Below are 16339 nucleotides of genomic sequence, written 5' to 3' on the forward strand. Positions count from 1 at the left end.
CTCAATTAGAGGAAGCAGGTTGTTGCAGTGATGGACCACGAGGGGCAAGGAGTATGTGCATGATCCACATCAACCCATGTAAGCGCTCGCTCCCTGGAGTGTGGCTGGAGGCCCAGGCCCAGCACAGTTGTGGCACAGACAGGCAGAGGCTGGGGCAAGAGAATACTACGTTTAGTAAAGCTGCTTGCGCATGCCTGCAGTTTAGCCTACCTTGGTGACCACATGGCTCTGACATGCAGTCCAGGCCAGGATGGACGGCCTGGGTGGATGTGGGATCCAAGCCACTCTCAGCTGTGCCCCTTGAGTAGCCTGCTGCATCTGTGTCCCTGTAATACGTCCCTACCACACCCATCACTTTAGGAGGCAAGCCTCTGGGGCCACAGACACATCAAGGCTAACAGGGATTGGAGGGGAGGGGGAACGATGCCTGGGACACAGGGGAGCCTGGCAAGAAGGGGTGATATGGATCCAGAAACCCCACTACTGGGTATACATCAAAGGGAAATGAAATCAGTATGTTCAAGAGATGTCTGCTGTCCCAGTTCACTGCAGCACTGTTCACAATAGCCAAGATACGGAAGCCCCTTGGTGTCCACTGATAGATGAACGGATAGAGGAAATGTGGTGCATATACATAACAGAGTACCATTCAGCCTTAAAAAAGGAGGAAATCTTGTCATTTATGAAAACATGGGTGAACCCGGTGCACATTATGCTGAGTGAAATAAGCCAGGCACAGAAAGACAAACACTGCATGATCTGACTTACATGTGGAACCTATAAAAGCTGTCCTTATACAAGTAAAGAGTCAAATGCTGGTTACCATGGGCTGGGAGGAGAGGGACTGGGCAGATGTGAGTCAAAGAATACAAAATTTCAGTTAGGAGGCATAAGTTCAGGGATCTTGTACAGCATGATGACTATAATTAACAACAACGTATTGTATTCTTGAAAAAAGGGAGTGATATAGGGGTACCGGAGATGGGCAGGATGATTGAAGATCATGGTCCAGCCTTGCAGGACCCTGGGGGACAGGGCGGGCACTCAGAGGTGGACCTCCAGCAGGTAGCGCAGGCGACACTGGCTCTCCTGGTAGATGAGGTACTCGCTCTGGGAGAATGTGGAGCTGCTGAACTCTGGGCAGGGCACAGGCTGGCCCTGGGGCACCACCACTTGCTGGCCATCCAGTTCCAACTCAGTGTCTTGGGTCGGATCTGCAGGGCACAGCAAGGGCCAGGGTGGCCCAGGGGTCACTGGTCCCCGGCCTTACGACTAAGTCCTGCCCCCTACGCTCTCCACGTCTGTCACGGGGCACGCCTGCTTATTTCCACCTTGCCCACCTCCAAACTACTGCAGGGGCTGGGGCTTCTGCCTGGGGTGTCCGCCCCGACTTCTCTCTGGGGAACTCGTACTCATCCTTCAATGCTCAGTCAACGACTCCTCTTTTTGAAGCCCTCCGGGATGCCCAGGAATGATTTGTTGAACCAGTGGATGTTTGTCAAATGACAAACTGAGTGACTACAGGGAAGCTTCTTTGTGTCCCTCTTCACAGCCCCCTCCCTGAAAATGTCCCAGCCCCTATCTCGGCCCCACCTCTCTCCTTGGACTGTACAGCTTCTGAGCACTCACCAGGCTCAGTGTAGCCTCGGGCAATGACACTGTCGAAGCCGGGAGGTGGGCTCTTCAAGCTGGGGTTGTCCGTGTTGATATGGTGCTCTCTGCCCAGGGCCACCTCACCCAGGAACATGTAGCCAACATGGTGGGCCCCACACTTCATGCCAGTAACTGCAGGACATAGGGAGGCACCGGTGGGCAGCTCAGCCTGCCTCCTGCTGACCTGTGGGGCCCCTCTCTGCTGCGATGTTATCTCTTCTGGCTTTGCTGCTCCAGCAAAAGGCTCACTCTCCTCCAGCCGTCACTGCCTCCTTGTCCCGGCCTGCTCCCTCCCACCTCACTGTGCTCCCTATGGCCAGGCCTCTGCACCCTCTGCTGTCCTCACCAAGGTCAGCAATAACCTCCCAGTGACCAAACCCGGGGCAGGGGCTTTTCTCCCTGGCCTGCTCTGCTGACTTTGCTCCTGACATCGTCAGCCCCTACTTGGGACTTCCTCACACTGGCTCTCCTAAGCCCTCCACCCCACCACTCTTTCCTAAGCTCCTCTGCCGTCCTGGTGGACCCCTTGCTCTTGGCGACCTCAGGCATCCTAGAACTTCAGCCCCATCTGTTCTGGGATGAATCCTTGGTCCTTGCTCTCTTGGCCAGCTGGGTGGTGGCCTCCAATGATGGGGACAGCCTGGGCTGAGGAGCTGGTCTGGGGGGGTCATTTTGGTGAGGACACTCCTGGCCAGAAACTCAGAAGTCACTGGAGACAGGCTTGACCCTTTCCCACACACTCCCCATCCCACCTCCTACATGCCCCTCTCATGGGCTCCCTCCCCTGCACTTCCCAGCTCTTGGGCCAGGCACCCATCACATCCAGCCTGGATGAGAGCATGGCCTCTCTGCAGCCTCTGGCTGCTGCCCCCTTCTCCACAGCTGTAGCCACTGGGATCCTGCTACAGACAAGTCCAGCTGGGCTAACCATCACTCTCCAGATAAAGCCTCCTCGATCGTTCTGGGCCCCTAACCCACCCTGCCCCCACTAGGCATTGCTCTGAGCTCCAGTATCAGGAAGTGTTTGGAAGCCCTGACCTGCCACATTCTCACATCCTCCCAGCCTCTCTGCCCATCCCCTTGCCTTGACGTCTCCTCTATTTTATTTTTATTTTTTCAGATGGAGTCTGGCTCTGGCACACAGGCTGGAGTGTGATCACAGCTCATGGCAGCCTTAAACTTGTGGGCTCAAGTGCTCCTCCTGCCTCAGCCTCCTGAGTAGATGGAACTACAGGTGCGTGCCACCACAACTGGCTCAAAGCCTCCGCTTTTACCCCCTCCCAGGTCTGGTTGGTGCACCCATCCTTTCTGTATTGCCTCCCCCAGGAAGCCATCCCTGACCATCAGACACTTCGTCTAAGACCCCTGCCACCAAAGCCCAGGACAACCCACTGAGCACTGTAGTCATTAACCATTAAAGGATTCCTCTCTTGGATTCACCACGAATTTCCAGTGGCCAAGGACTGGGCCCAATCCACCTTAGTGCCAACCCTCCCAGGGCTTGGCCCAGAGGGGCACCTCACCATATCCAGCTGACTTGCTGTTCTCTGAGGCAAAGTAGATGCCCTTGCCAACACGCCCACCAGAATGTGGCATGATGCGGAGCCCACTAGTGAGGATGGCGGCCACCACGGCCACGTTGGTGCCGTGCCACAGCAGCTTCCGATTACCCAGTTTGGAGTGGACCTGGAATCTGTCTTCCTGAGTGGAGAGGAAGTGAGAAATGGAGTGATGCCACCCGAGCACTCAGGCGCCTTGCCCTGCTGCTCGTGACTGAGGCCTAGCTTCCCTCTGCTTACTCACACGCACTCATGGCCGGCAGAAACTGACCAGAGTTGCTAAACAATTTGCTAAAGGGCAGATTAGCCAAGGACATCTTCCTAAGGCACAGTGGTGATGGGGGAGAGGTGGGGAAACCTCCCTCACCTCCCCTTCTCGGTTTACTTTCCAGATGTGTTGAAGAGTAGGGCACCTGTGGTTGCTGCCAGTCTGTTCTAAGTAGGTCTGTATCACCTGTAGGGAGAGCAGAAGCTGGTTGCCAGGGTGGGAGGCTCAGGAGCTAATCCCCCGTTTTTCTTCCCCCAGTCCCAAGCCCTCCTCAGGCCCTGGAGACACAGGAAGAGAAGGCTGAGGGCGAGTATTCCTCTGGGCACCTCCAGGGCAGGTGGGCAGAGGGACAGTGCCCACTGATAGCCTGGCCCCTCTGTGGGGCCCAACTCACCTTGTACTCAGGTGCTCCAGAGTCTAGCAGCTGCAGCTGGCACTTGAGAAGCTGGTAGTCTCGGTCCAGGGGGTGTGGCACCTCCTCCACCATCTTCTCCTGCTCAGAGGCTGCCTGCAGGGCCTGGGCCAGCTCGATGTCCGCCAGCACCTAGGATGATGGGCCCTGGCAGCTTGTCTTCCCACTTGACCTCTGGCCTCCCCTCTCCTCTCTCACATGACTGGTACTGCAGCCACCCCACCTGTGTGTCCCGCCTGTCCCTCCCCACCCTATCTGTCTGCCTAGCTTTCCCCACCCGTCTGTCAGCCTGCCCAGGCAGTCCATCCCTCTGGGCCTTCTTGGCCACCTGCCCCTCATCTCGCTCGCCTAGGCTGTCTGTTCAATGCCCCACTGCCTGCCCGCACCCCTGCCAGCCCTCACCAGCAGCATGTCCTTCTTGGCCTGCAGAAGCTCAGGGGAATTGATGGGCGGGGGCCGGCTGCGGCCGAAGTTGTGTGGGATGACAGTGTAAAAGTGGGAGGACAGCTCCTCCAGGCTTTGGCCACCGTCTGTGGGGCCTTTCAGGGCCTCCTCCAGCGCCTCCAAGGCCTCGAAGCCCCGTGCAATCTGTTGCTTGCTCAGCTTTCCCAGGGGCATCTTCTTCACATCTAGGGGGACAGGGGAGTGGGGAGACTCAGCCCCACAGCCCTGCCACCCTGAGGCCCTGCCACCTGCCTGCCCCTCACCCCTCACCCAGGTCCATGAGGGCCATGGTGTTCTTGAACATCTCCTTGCTGAAGATGTTAGTGACGAGCTTCTGCGTGGCTGGGTCCAGGGAGCAGTGCTGCACCCGCTTAGCCACAGTCCTCACTGGGCCTCCGTCCACCTGAAGATAGAGGGCACATGTGGGCAGAAGCAGCTGGGCAGGGCGCGACACCAGACAGAGACCGGCCAGCCTGAGGCCAGAGGGGAGTTCTGTGGCTGAGGCTATGCAGCTGGGCAGTGGCAGAGCCCAACCAGCGGGAACTCTCCAACGAGTCCCCTCCCTCAGCCCAGGGCCCGCCCACCTTCCTTGGCCATCTCACCTTCACCACAGCTTCCTGGGCTTCATCCTCTCCCTGTACTTCGATAAGTGTGTACTTGCCCGGGTGAGCCACAAAGCGGTCCCGCTCCGCCCAGTTGTTCTTGGTCTTTTCCCGAAATTTCTTCTCAAAGTCCTTCTTTGCATCTTCTAGCCTTGTGAAGTGGTTGATCTTTGACTGGCCGACCTCTCCCTGCAACTGACAGCCTTCAGGGGTATGCCCACCATCAACATTTGCTGGCCTGTGTGTCGGGCCAGGCCCTGTGCTGAGCGCCCCGGGACAGTTGGGGGTGCCCCCCCAGTCAGTAGCTGTGGTCTTTTGGGGACCCTGGGGAGTATGTGTAGAGCAGGCGGGGCACTCACCACACGGCCCCAGCGGTTCCAGCAGGTGAAGCGGTCGCCATCTTGGAGCAGCTGGATGATGTAGAACTTGTTGTTGTTGTTCCCGATGTTGGTCTGGTTCAGGGTGCAGTCGTAGTCCTCATACACCTGGGCCAGAGGGGAGGTGGGGGGCAGGCTGGCTGGGGTCAGATGGGGTGCCTGGCCACACACCGAGAGGGCTCTGATGGGGACAGGAGTCTGACGGCAGTGGGAGTAAGAGGGACCCTGTCTTGGAAGCTTGGGCGGTCACTGCTCTTCCCTAGGGGATGTGGTGTGAGAGGACATGGCTAAACACTGACATGGGGTGTGGGGGGTTCCGGGGGGACACAGCTGGGCCCTGGATGGGGGAATCTGGGAGGGACATGGCTGTGCCCTGAAGGGACATGGACAAGCGTCCAGGAGACTGATGTAGTCAAAGCCTTTCCCTAAGTGCGGTGGGAGGAGGCCTGCATGGGGTCTGAAGGGCAGATGTGACCCGCCTGGACCTGATGGGACACAGCCCTGATGTCTGGGGTCAGGAGAACATGGCCTTGCTCTGGCGCTTACCTGGGGGCCTTGGGCTCCAAAACCAGAACTGAGCCCTAAGGGGGTGGCCTGGGTGTGTTTGTGCTTATCAGTGGGCAGGCTCTGGGCCTGACTGGGGACTGCAGCTCACCTGGGTCCCAGGATTGCTGCTGAGTGGACATGTTGGATCCATGCGGATTATGCGCTTCTCTGAGGGTATGGCCTTGAGGGCCTCAGCGGTGGAGCGAAAGGGGTCCTCCTCCCTTCCTGCCTGCCGGCCCTTCTTCTTCTCAGGGCCCTCAGTCTGTACTGAGGGTTTCCGCTTTGGAGCCATGGCTGTCCTGGGGCACAGAGAGGCCCTTAGGCCTCCATGGTCTCCTCATCCCCAACGACCCACTCTCACTCCCCACTCCTGCCCTGGGCCAGCACAGCATCAACTTGCCCCACCCCGGGCTGGCCCTTCGGTGGCCTCCCACTGCATCCTGTGTCCACCCTGACGGCATTCCCAGCCCCAGACCACACCCGGCTCTTTGTCACTCAGAAACACCCCTTTCCCCAGTCCCAAGTGCAAGGTTAGGATTCTGTCAAGTCTGCCCACTCTGGTCAACAGGGTCTGCCTGGCTCCGTATCCTCTCCAGCTCACCTGTGTGTCCTGAGGGGTAGGGAAAGTGAAAGGAGGATCTCTCTCTTCCACTTCGGGGCTCCTCCCCCCGTGTCAGCTAGTTCAGCCCTAGCATGGTTGCTGGGCTGAGTCACCGAGCTATGGGGGAGGGTGGACAGAGGCTCCTGGGGGCAGGATTCTTGGGGCCAGATTCATCCTCCCAGAGCTTAGAACCCAGTGCTGTAGAAGCCCTTCCCAATGGACTCAAGAGTTCTGAGGAGCCAGAACTCCAGATGAGTGGCCTTGAACTGACAGAGGGCAAAGGCCAGTCCCACCAGGCCTTGCCCTGCCCTGCCGTGGGCAGGACCATAGGACACTCACCCAAGAAAAGCAGGGACATGGGAGAGGTCTTGGCTGCCAACTGGCCTGGTTGTGCGCCTCCCAGGGCAGTCCCAGGTCTAGCAACTCTCCATAAGCCTCAGGCGTGAATTAGGGAGAGAATTCCCAACAATCCCCAGAGGCCGGGGATGAGCTTGTGTGGGGGATTAGACATTGGCTATTCGGCCACCAGCGGGGTGAAGCAGAGGCTGGGGCAGGCCGAGTCAGGCGACCAGTCCCACGGACGGGTGGACACTCGATCTGGCATATCCAAGGCCGGGGCAGTCGCGTCCGTAGCGCTGCTCATGTGGCCAGAGCCTGCAGCACGCATCTGCCGGTCGCCCGGTGACCTTGGGCCCGGATACAGACGCAGCCTCCCTCTGCCCGGGGTGCTTGGATCCGCGTTGGGTCTAGCGCCGGGCTGCCCAAGGAGGGGAGGAGTCACGCTCCGGAACGCGAAAGGGAGCCGCGTCTCTGGCGCCCCCCAGCGGCCAAGGGGCGCAAACACAGAGAAGGCTCTTGCTCCGACTTCGAAGTCGGCCAGCAGCAGAGCGCAAGCGCCACAGCTTCAGGCCGGAAGCGCCGTGGAGATGCGGGCTTCCTACTCGAGCCTGGTGCTGGAGCCTAGGAACTTCAGGAGGCGGGGCTACAAGCGTGCATCCTATGGATGCTTGGGGGCGAGGCAGAGCCTGCCGAAGGACCCAATGGAGCAGTAGGAGGCGGGGCCCGGCGGGCGGTGGAAGCCTATCAAGACGCGGGGTCTTGCCATGCGGCTGGGGAGCTGGGAGGGTTCAGCTGCCACGTGAGTTCTCCTGCCGCCGCTGCTACACGCCTGGTGGGCAGAATGTCGGCAACAGCGGCTGTTCGTAAGCGGGGAAAGCCGGCCTCTGGGGCCGGGACTGGCGCGGGGGCCGGCAAGCGACGGCGAAAGGTGAGCATGGCGCTTCTGAGGGCCGCGGTCAGCCCTGCTACTGGAATAACCGTCATCCCATCCAGGGGACCTGGGTCCGGGCCCTTCCCCAGCCCTTCGCCCTGGACCCCTGCTGGAGTCAGCTTCGTCCCTCTCTCCGCGGGCCAAATCCTACAAAGCCGTTCGCTTAACCCGGGAGCCACCGCCTTTCCCAGTCCTGGGGTTCTGAGGGAACCGAGGGGGGCCCTTGGTCGATGCCAGGGTGGTCTGGACCCCTGACCAAAGAAAAGACCGTATAATTCCCAGGCCGACTCTGCGGGGGACAGGGGCAAATCCAAGAGTGGCGGCAAGATGAATGAGGAGATCTCCAGCGACTCTGAGAGCGAGAGGTGAGCTGTTCTTTTCCACATAGTGGGAGGGAAAACTGAGGCCCGTGGTGCACGGAAGACTGAGTGAGTCCGAACAGAGCTGAGCCTAGAACCCAAGATTCTGGCCCTTGGCTCTGAGATCGTGGCTCTTTCCTTTAGTTTCTGGTCCTGCAAAGTCTTGTTTCTGCGAGGTCTCTGGGTGAGAAGGACCCTGGGCCCCAATCCGAGGCCATTGAGACCTCCTTAGGTTTTGGCAGGGACTGGACTGATTGCGAAATTGCAGGAAAACAGAACAAAGCTGTCAAGTATTTCTTGCATCCTTCTTCCCTTGCCAGTTTTCCTGCAATTTCACAATTACTGGACTCCCCGTCTCTTAACATGACAGGCACTGTCTTTGCTGTTGGAAGTGCAGAGATAGGCAGGCGGGCGAAGAGTGTGTGTTGTAGTGAGGTGTGTATTTTATAGTTGTGTGTTTTGGGAACAGAGGAGGGACATTTAAATAGGGTCTTGAGAGATGAAGAGGAGTCTCTCACGGAGAGGTAGGGAAGGCATTCGGTGATCAGAGGAAAGTCTGACGTGTAAGTGTGCCAGAATGGGCAGTAGAAAAGATGGAAGGGGGCTGGGCCTGGTAACTCATGCCTCTAATCCCAGCACTTTGGGAGGCCAAGGCAGGAGGATTGCTTGAGGTCAGGAGTTGTCCAGCCTGGGCAACATAGCGAGATCTTGTCTGTACAAAAATGAAAAAAGTTAGCTGGGTATGGTGGTGTGCACCTGTAGTCCCAACTACTCAGGAGGCTAAGGTTTGGGAATCTCTTACCAGGGAGTTGAAGCTGCAGTGAACTATGATCATGCACTGCTCTCCAGTCTGGGTGACAGAGCAAGATCCTGTCTCTAAAAAAAAACACACACAAAAACAGGAGGACTGGTCATAAGTGCATGTAGGTTGTAGAGGGCTTTGAATGCCTCCCTTATTTCTGCAGGTGATGGGTGTGGTTGTTTGCAGGATTTCAAAGGGTCAGGCAAGGTGTCAGGCCTGACCCTGTGGGTTGGAGGCTTTTGGACCAGAGAATCCTAGTGCCTTCCCTATGAGTTGACTTTAGAACCTCGCTTCTGAGTATGTGTTGCCTTAATTTGCTCACGGAAAGACAATGTACTTTCTTTTGTTTTGTTTTTGAGACAGAGTCTCACTCTGTTGCCCAGGCTGGAATGCAGTGGTGCGATCTCGGCTCACTGCAACCTCTGCTTCCCAGGTTCAAGTGATTCTCCTGCCTCAGCCACCTGAGTAGCTGGGATTATAGGCCTGCACCACCATGCCTGGCTAATTATGTATGTTTAGTAGAGATGGAGTTTCACTATGTTGGCCAGACTGGTGTCGAACTCCTGACCTCAAGTGATCCGCCCACCTTAGCCTCCCAGAGTGCTGGGATTATAGGCGTGAGCCACCACACCCAGCCATTAATGTACTTTTCTTAATCTGAAGGTTATTGTGGGTGAGTGTGTGCCAGGCTAGTGTGGGCTAAGTGCTTTTAAATATTTTTAGAATGTTGTGTTGTGAAGTGTGTTAGATACAGAAGAGTGAATGAGATATATTTGTACTACAGAGAGTAATGGTAAAATGGTAAACCTCTGTACACTTACTTACCACTTAGGTTAAGAACTAGAACATTTGCAGAAACTTAGATGCCGCAACTGTCATTCCTAACTTGAGTTAATCATTTCTTTGGTTTCTTTGTTCTTTTAAAAAATTAACATTTTCCATTTAGGTGTAATTTACATATAGTAACATTCATTTTTTAAAGTTATAGTTCAGTGAGTTTTGACAAACACACACAGTCGTGTGACCACCTCTACCCTGAAGGTAAAGAGTTTCATCACCCTCCGAAACTCCTCCTGCTCCTTCGTAGTCAACCCCTTTCCTTCCCCCCAGTCTCTGCTAACCACTGCCCCTAGAGTTGTGCATTTTCTAGCACGCCCTGTAAATGGAATCATAGTGTGTACTTCCCTTGCGTTTCTTTAACGTTCTGCCTCATGCATATGAATCCTTCAACAACAGATTAATTAGTTTGGCTAAATTGAGTAGAAGTCCGAAGTTAACAAAGGTCCCTTGGCTGTGTAAGGGAAGGGCAGCACCAGCCCTGTTGGCTGAAGGCTTGTCAGGCACAGGGCACTAAATTATTTCTGGGGCATGGTCCAGCTTTGGCTTTCCTGAGAGTTTTCAAGGTCCCTTCTGGGGAAGTCAGGGGCAGGGTTACGAGTGAGTCCTGGGAAACACGGTTAGGGGAGTGGACAGAGACTAGATGTCTGCAGGCACATGATCAGAGGGAGTGGGCTGCCCTGGATTCTCTGTGTCTGAGTGCCCATGACCTACCCCCAGCTCCCAGGAGCAGATCAAAGCTGGACCTGGCTTTGAGTGAAGTGAGTACTCTCAGCTGGTCCAGGGGCTGGGGCATGGAGGGGAAAGCCGTAACTTCACCAGTAAAGGCCAATCCCCAAACAGTGAAGGTTCGCTTGGAACCTTGTTCCCAGGGTAAAGGATGGTGCTGTGGTGATGACAGTCCTGGTGTGTCTGCCTGGTGGGTCCTTGGATCTGATCCAGACTGCCCCCGTCATGTCTGGGGATGGTGTCACCTTTTCTGCTCTCTGTGTTGCATCTCTGGTTTCCGGTATCCCTTGCCTTTCTCTTTCCCAGTTTACCCTCTTGTTTGGGAGCACAGCCTCTATCCTTCTTAAAGAAAAAGAGGGAGGAAATTCCGTGGCACCTTGCACACCTGGCAGTGTTGTCGTTGATTGTTTGACTGGGCATGGCATTTTAGGAGTCAGTGTATTCCTCCAGAGCTTTGTGTGTGAGGCTCCTTTGTCTTCTTGTTCTCAGTATTGCTGTTGAGATGCCTGCGCATTTTGATTCCTGACTCTTTGTATGTGACCTGATTTCTTTTGGAAGCCTGGTTTCTCTTGGAAGCCTCCTCTTTCCCCCAGAGTTGAGATGCTTTAGTGATCTCTTTGGGATTTGGGTCTGTTTCCGCCCCTACCTGGGGCACTGAGTGGGGCCTTTTAGTTTGGGGAGTCACATCCTTCAGTTTTCTGCAGTGTAGTCACCGGCCATGTGGGCTGGCAGGGAATGGGGGAGGTTGGATGGCAGGATGAGCATCCAGAAGGCACGATCCTAGTGGCCAGAGGAAGAAGATGAGCCCCTCAGACCCAGCCCCTTCCTGCCCACAGCCTAGCTCCAAGGAAGCCTGACGGGGAGGAGGAGGAAGAGCTGGAGGAAACTGCACAGGAAAAGAAGCTGCGCTTGGCCAAGCTCTACCTAGAGCAGCTCCGTCAGCAAGGTAAGCCAGTGGGCAGGCCAGCCATGGGCAGGGCTTGTGCCTGCGCTGGTCTGCTGCCTGCCACTGCAGCCCCAGCCGCTTGATGGGTGACCGACATGGGTTCCCAGTGGGTGCCTGGGCTGTCGGTGCTGGCTACCCTGTGGGGGTGGCCAAGAGCTCTCAAGGGCCTCCTGGGGAGCCTGCAGGGGGCTGATCCGATAAGTAAAGGCAGGAGGAAACCCTCCAGCCGGCCCTCCCCTCTGCTGAGGCAGCTGGAGCTTCCTGTATTATCCAGCCCTGGGGCAGTGGGATGGGGACAGGATGGAAGGGAAAGAGGGGTCTCAGCCTCAGTTTACTTGGTCTGGTCTGTCCTGCACAGAGGAGGAGAAGGCTGAGGCCCGTGCATTTGAGGAGGACCAGGTGGCGGGGCGCCTGAAGGAGGATGTGGTAAGTGTGGAGGGAGAGTTGGGGGAGGGCGGGGGTGGAGCTGATCTGTTCCCAGGGTCTCATCCATCTCTTCTCCATGCAGCTCGAGCAGAGGGGCAGGCTGCAGAAGTCGGTGGCAAAGGAGGTGAGTGGGCATGGTATTTTGGTATAAGGTTGGAGAGAACTGGGGGCGCCACTTGAGTTGGTGGGCAGGTGGCTCAGTGGGGGCTCAAGGTGTGGGGGTCTTTGCTCTGGAACATGGTGGACACTTGGGTCTATCTGGTCAGGTAAGGATCTGGTCCTTGTAGCCTTGGGTCTTGTTTTCCTTCTGGCCTGGGTGGGAAAGGCCAACACTGCGCGGTGGGGTTGGTGAGGTGGTGCCTTTATGCCACTGGCCACAGTGACCCAGCCCCTGTCTGTCCAGATCCAGGCCCCAGCCTCGGCTGACATTCGCGTTTTACGAGGGCACCAGCTCTCTATCACATGTTTGGTCATCACCCCCGATGACTCAGCCATCTTCTCTGCTGCCAAAGACTGCACCATCATTAAGTGTGAGTGAGTGCCTGGGTGGGGCTAGAGTCCCCATGGCGGATCCGAGAGGGCTGGTCAGGAGAGTGGGAATGGTCACGGCAGGCTGAGCCCTGAAGTGGGGAAGTCTCTGGAGGCAGGTTTGCTGCCCTAGAAGTGCTCTCTGGGTGACAGTGAAAGCTGCTGCCCGGCAGTGGGGCTTAGGAGCTCCCTGTCCCTAGAGACCTTTGGGCAAAGTCAGGATGATGATTTAATGGGAATTAATGCAGCAGGTGGGTGGTTGGACTAGAAGACATTTGAGGCTGTGCAGTCCTGGGATTGAGTGCCTGGTCCTCCTGGGTTCCCATCCATTGCTGGCTGACTAGCAGTTCCTTCTACATCCGCTGTAGTAACAGAAGAACTCACACCATCAATCCCAAAGCCCTTGTACGTCCCTTCTCTTCTTTGGGCTTTGTGGCTGCTGTTTGGCACTAATGTCCTTCTTCATAGATGAGGAAACTGAGGCAGCTTGTCCAGAGGCTCACGGTGGCTGAGCCAGGTCTCCTGGCAAAAGGGACATTTGCCATGGCTCTTCTTTCCATGCTGCCCCTTGAGGGGGGTTGCCAGCCAGCCCTATCCCCCCATCCCAGTAGCTTCTCCCCCACCCCCAATGGCAGGGAGCGTGGAGAGTGGACGGAAGCTGCATGTGATTCCTCGAGCCAAGAAGGGTGCCGAGGGAAAGCCCCCTGGCCACAGCAGCCACGTCCTCTGCATGGCCATCTCCTCCGACGGCAAGTACCTTGTAAGGCCAGGTTGGCCCTGGGGGCAGGTGGGAGGTCTGGTGCATGGTGGGTGCCTGTGGTCATTGTCTTCATCCCTGCAGGCCTCGGGTGACCGCAGCAAGCTCATTCTCATTTGGGAGGCCCAGAGCTGCCAGCACCTGTACACCTTCACAGGACACCGGGATGCAGTGTCGGTGAGGAGCTGGGTCTACCCCAGTGGATCTTTAGTGGGCACATGCTAGTGTTCCAGGCTCAGAGCTGGCCTCTGGGGTCCCCGTCCTCAGGGAACCTGCATCCTGGGGTAGCAAGTGGGTAGTGAGTGGTGCTGTAAAATACATAAATGGGCTAAAGGGATGAGGAGGAGCTGGGGGAGACCGGGCCGAGCTTGCTCAGAAATCAACGAGGGCCTTGAGAAGCCGCCTCTGGGCGGGGTGTGGCGGCCCTTGCCTATAATCCTAGCACTTTGGGAGGCCGAGATGGAGGATCATTTGAGCCCAGGAGATGGAGGCTGCAGTGAGCTATGATCGCACCACTGCACTCCAGCCTGAGCAACAGAATGAGACCCTGTCGCTAAAAAAAAAAAATAAAAAAGAAGTCTGCATCTGCTCAGGGGCAGACGGGCATGTGGGCGGCACAAAAGTGCCTCACAGGACATGCCACATGGCTTGCTTTTTTGGGAAGTCCTCCCTGGGCCTGACCTGTCTCCCGCCTGCTGTAGTCCAGGTCCCCTTTGTCCTCTCCCCATGCACCCTTAGGGTCTGGCATTCCGCAGAGGCACCCACCAGCTCTACAGCACATCCCACGATCGCTCCGTGAAGGTGTGGAATGTGGCAGAGAACTCCTACGTGGAGACGCTGTGAGTGTGTATGGGAGAGGGCGTGTGGATGGTGTGGGAGTGTGCGTGCGTAAGTTCATGCAATACCCCTATCCCCCCTATCCTGCTCTGCCCGGCCCTCTAGCTTTGGACACCAGGACGCCGTGGCTGCGCTGGATGCCTTGAGCCGGGAGTGCTGTGTGACGGCTGGGGGCCGGGACGGGACTGTACGTGTGTGGAAGATCCCCGAGGAGTCCCAGCTTGTCTTCTATGGCCACCAGTAAGGTGGCCTGCCATGCCAGTGGGGGCTACATGGGCTGGGGGTGGGCTTGGGCCACGCCCCTCACAGCCTCTTTCTCCAGGGGCTCCATCGACTGCATCCAGCTAATCAATGAGGAGCACATGGTGTCCGGCGCGGATGATGGGTAAGAGCTCCTTTGGATGTCTCTGGCCACGGCTTCTGCTCCTGAGCGCTGGCTGCGGGCCCTCAGCTTGCCTCAGGGCACCCCCAGTGGGGAAGCTGTTGTAACCTCTTTTCATAAATGAGGATGATGAGGCAGAGAGCTCAGATGACCTTGTCTGGGCTGTGTGCCCTTGATCCCTTCCTGTCATGTGGCCTTTTTTCTTTTTTTTTAGAATTAACAAAAATTTTTTGTGGGTACTTAGTAGGTGTATGTATTTGTAGGGTACTTGAGATGTTTTGATACAGGCATGCAATATGTATTAATCACATCATGGGAAATGGGTATCCATCCCCTCAAGCATTAATCCTTTGTGTTACACATGTGGCCTTTTCTGCCTCTGGCCTCCTCACTGCTGTATTCCCTCCCTGTCTATAGCTCTGTGGCCTTGTGGGGCGTCTCCAAGAAGCGACCACTCGCCCTGCAGCGTGAAGCTCACGGGCTGCGGGGAGAGCCAGGCCTGGAGCAGCCCTTCTGGATATCGTCAGTGGCAGCCCTCCTCAACACAGACCTTGTGGCCACAGGTGGGTGCCCTGAGAGGCAGGGAGGAGGGGTCGCCGGGTGGGCTGGTGCAGGGGTTGCTCACTGTTCCAGTCTCCCCAGGCTCCCACAGCTCCTGCGTGCGGCTTTGGCAGTGTGGGGAAGGCTTCCGGCAGCTTGACCTTCTCTGTGACATCCCCCTGGTGAGTGAGTGGGCTTGAATGCTCAGCCTGTCTCTGCCACACTGCCTAGGCCCCTGGAATTAGCTCTTTAAGGTCTTTCTTCCTGCCAGAAGGGAACCTTCTCAGGGCAGGGCCAGCTCCTAGCACAGGGTCTGGCAGGAACCCTCCTCTGCTCCCCTTCCTATCCTAGGCCCTGTCCAGGGTGCTGGGGTACAAGTCAGGGAGCAGCATGGGGAGAGGCATGGAGGCCTGGCCCTGTGATGAGTTCTGCACTGCTTGTGCCAGATTGGGTGCCAGGCTAGAGGGTGTGGACCTCACTGTCCACACTAGGGTGACCTGGGGGAGGGTGGCAGGATCTGTCAGTGATGTGTGCTGAGAATGCAGGGTCTAGGTCAGTGGGGACAGTCATGGGGTCTCCAGGGCCCCACCACCAGGAGCCAGCCTCAGGCCATACTTGGTGTACACTTCCTCCTTCATCCTCACAAACTCACTGCTAGCCCTGTGCTCTGCTTACCCCCATCTCGCAGATGTGGAGGCTGAGGTCCCAACAAGTGAAGGGCTGGCCTGTGTCAGGCCAGGTGGCAGGAGGCAGAGCAGGGATTTAACCCAGGCCTGATAAGGCCCAGCCCTTGACTGTGATGCTGAGGACGGTGGTGGGGGGGCATTCTAATGTCTTTCCGTTGTTGTCTCTCTTTCTGCTCAGGTGGGTTTTATCAACAGCCTCAAGTTCTCCAGCTCTGGGGACTTCCTGGTGGCTGGGGTAGGGCAGGAGCACAGGTATGTGTGGCCCTCGAAGGTTTGGGTAAGGTGGTGCAGGCTGGACAGCTGGGTGGAAATGGGGTGGAGACTGGGCCAAGTCTCAGCTGCCTCTTGCACTGCTTGCAGGCTTGGCCGATGGTGGAGGATCAAAGAGGCTCGGAATTCTGTCTGCATCATCCCGCTCCACAGGGTCCCTGTACCCCCAGCTGTTGGTTCCTGACACTCTTACCTTCCTTATTTAAGTCCTTCCCAGGCTATGCCCCAATCTCTTTGTATTAAAAGCCTCCTCTTTTGGGCCTTGTCTCTTGTAGCTTCTTGGTGGGGGTGGGGGTGCATCAGGGACTGGGTGGGAGAAGGCCTGGGGAGGGACAGGACTCTAGTAGTCTCCTAGCTCTGCCCCTCTGCTAGCCTGAGGGCTGTTATCCTTTCCAAAGAACTTGGGATGGAGACCTCAACTGACTCCTGGCTCCTGTCCCTGCGTGTCCTGCACGACCTCCTCAGGCTAGCTGCCTGCTGCTGCTCTGGGTGGTCGGGGGTCAGAAGC

The 16339-nt window shown here is 57.0% G+C and overlaps 2 protein-coding genes across 5 annotated transcripts; one reads left to right on the forward strand and one right to left on the reverse strand.

The window, feature by feature from the left end:
- Positions 1 to 660: 660 nt before the first annotated feature.
- PARP3 (poly(ADP-ribose) polymerase family member 3) lies at positions 661 to 7373 on the reverse strand. 4 transcript variants are annotated; one of them, XM_055275159.2, is made up of 12 exons: positions 6802 to 7164; positions 6463 to 6579; positions 5971 to 6160; positions 5298 to 5423; positions 4939 to 5127; positions 4607 to 4739; positions 4295 to 4521; positions 3875 to 4024; positions 3580 to 3666; positions 3177 to 3354; positions 1630 to 1785; positions 661 to 1214 (listed from the first exon to the last, which is right to left on the reverse strand). In XM_055275159.2, exons 3-12 carry the CDS (start codon positions 6151 to 6153, stop codon positions 1045 to 1047), a joined length of 1599 nt encoding a protein of 532 aa, XP_055131134.2. In that variant the 5' UTR covers positions 6154 to 6160; positions 6463 to 6579; positions 6802 to 7164; the 3' UTR covers positions 661 to 1044. The 4 variants fall into 4 exon arrangements, with proteins under 4 accessions (XP_055131134.2, XP_055131131.2, XP_055131139.2 ...); XM_055275156.2 differs by lacking the exon at positions 6463 to 6579 and having other exon boundaries at positions 5971 to 6155; positions 6802 to 7373; XM_055275164.2 differs by lacking the exon at positions 6463 to 6579.
- Positions 7374 to 16091, forward strand: RRP9 (ribosomal RNA processing 9, U3 small nucleolar RNA binding protein). Its single transcript, XM_055275176.2, has 15 exons — positions 7374 to 7729; positions 8015 to 8097; positions 11296 to 11405; positions 11764 to 11831; positions 11914 to 11955; positions 12235 to 12361; positions 12995 to 13119; positions 13201 to 13293; positions 13855 to 13955; positions 14059 to 14193; positions 14276 to 14338; positions 14753 to 14898; positions 14978 to 15057; positions 15740 to 15813; positions 15922 to 16091. The coding sequence occupies exons 1-15, from the start codon at positions 7466 to 7468 to the stop codon at positions 16013 to 16015; spliced, it is 1605 nt and encodes a 534-aa protein (XP_055131151.2). The 5' UTR covers positions 7374 to 7465; the 3' UTR covers positions 16016 to 16091.
- The last annotated feature ends 248 nt before the right edge of the window (positions 16092 to 16339 follow it).

The sequence above is a fragment of the Symphalangus syndactylus genome, chromosome 1, assembly GCF_028878055.3.
Source record: "Symphalangus syndactylus isolate Jambi chromosome 1, NHGRI_mSymSyn1-v2.1_pri, whole genome shotgun sequence".
NCBI lineage: Eukaryota > Metazoa > Chordata > Mammalia > Primates > Hylobatidae > Symphalangus > Symphalangus syndactylus.

What these genes read in the sequence shown, in the direction of transcription:
- PARP3 (XM_055275156.2), bottom strand. An exon ending in CATGGCCCTCATGGACCTGG is followed by an intron (nt 4,522 to 4,606) that starts GTGAGGGGTGAG and finishes CTGTCCCCCTAG; the next exon opens with ATGTGAAGAAGATGCCCCTG. An exon ending in CAGCAAGTCAGCTGGATATG is followed by an intron (nt 1,786 to 3,176) that starts GTGAGGTGCCCC and finishes TATGTCCTGCAG; the next exon opens with TTACTGGCATGAAGTGTGGG.
- RRP9 (XM_055275176.2), top strand. Translation starts at nt 7,466, where the DNA reads ATGCTTGGGGGCGAGGCAGAGCCTGCCGAAGGACCCAATGGAGCAGTA. An exon ending in GACACCGGGATGCAGTGTCG is followed by an intron (nt 13,294 to 13,854) that starts GTGAGGAGCTGG and finishes ATGCACCCTTAG; the next exon opens with GGTCTGGCATTCCGCAGAGG. An exon ending in GGGGTAGGGCAGGAGCACAG is followed by an intron (nt 15,814 to 15,921) that starts GTATGTGTGGCC and finishes CACTGCTTGCAG; the next exon opens with GCTTGGCCGATGGTGGAGGA.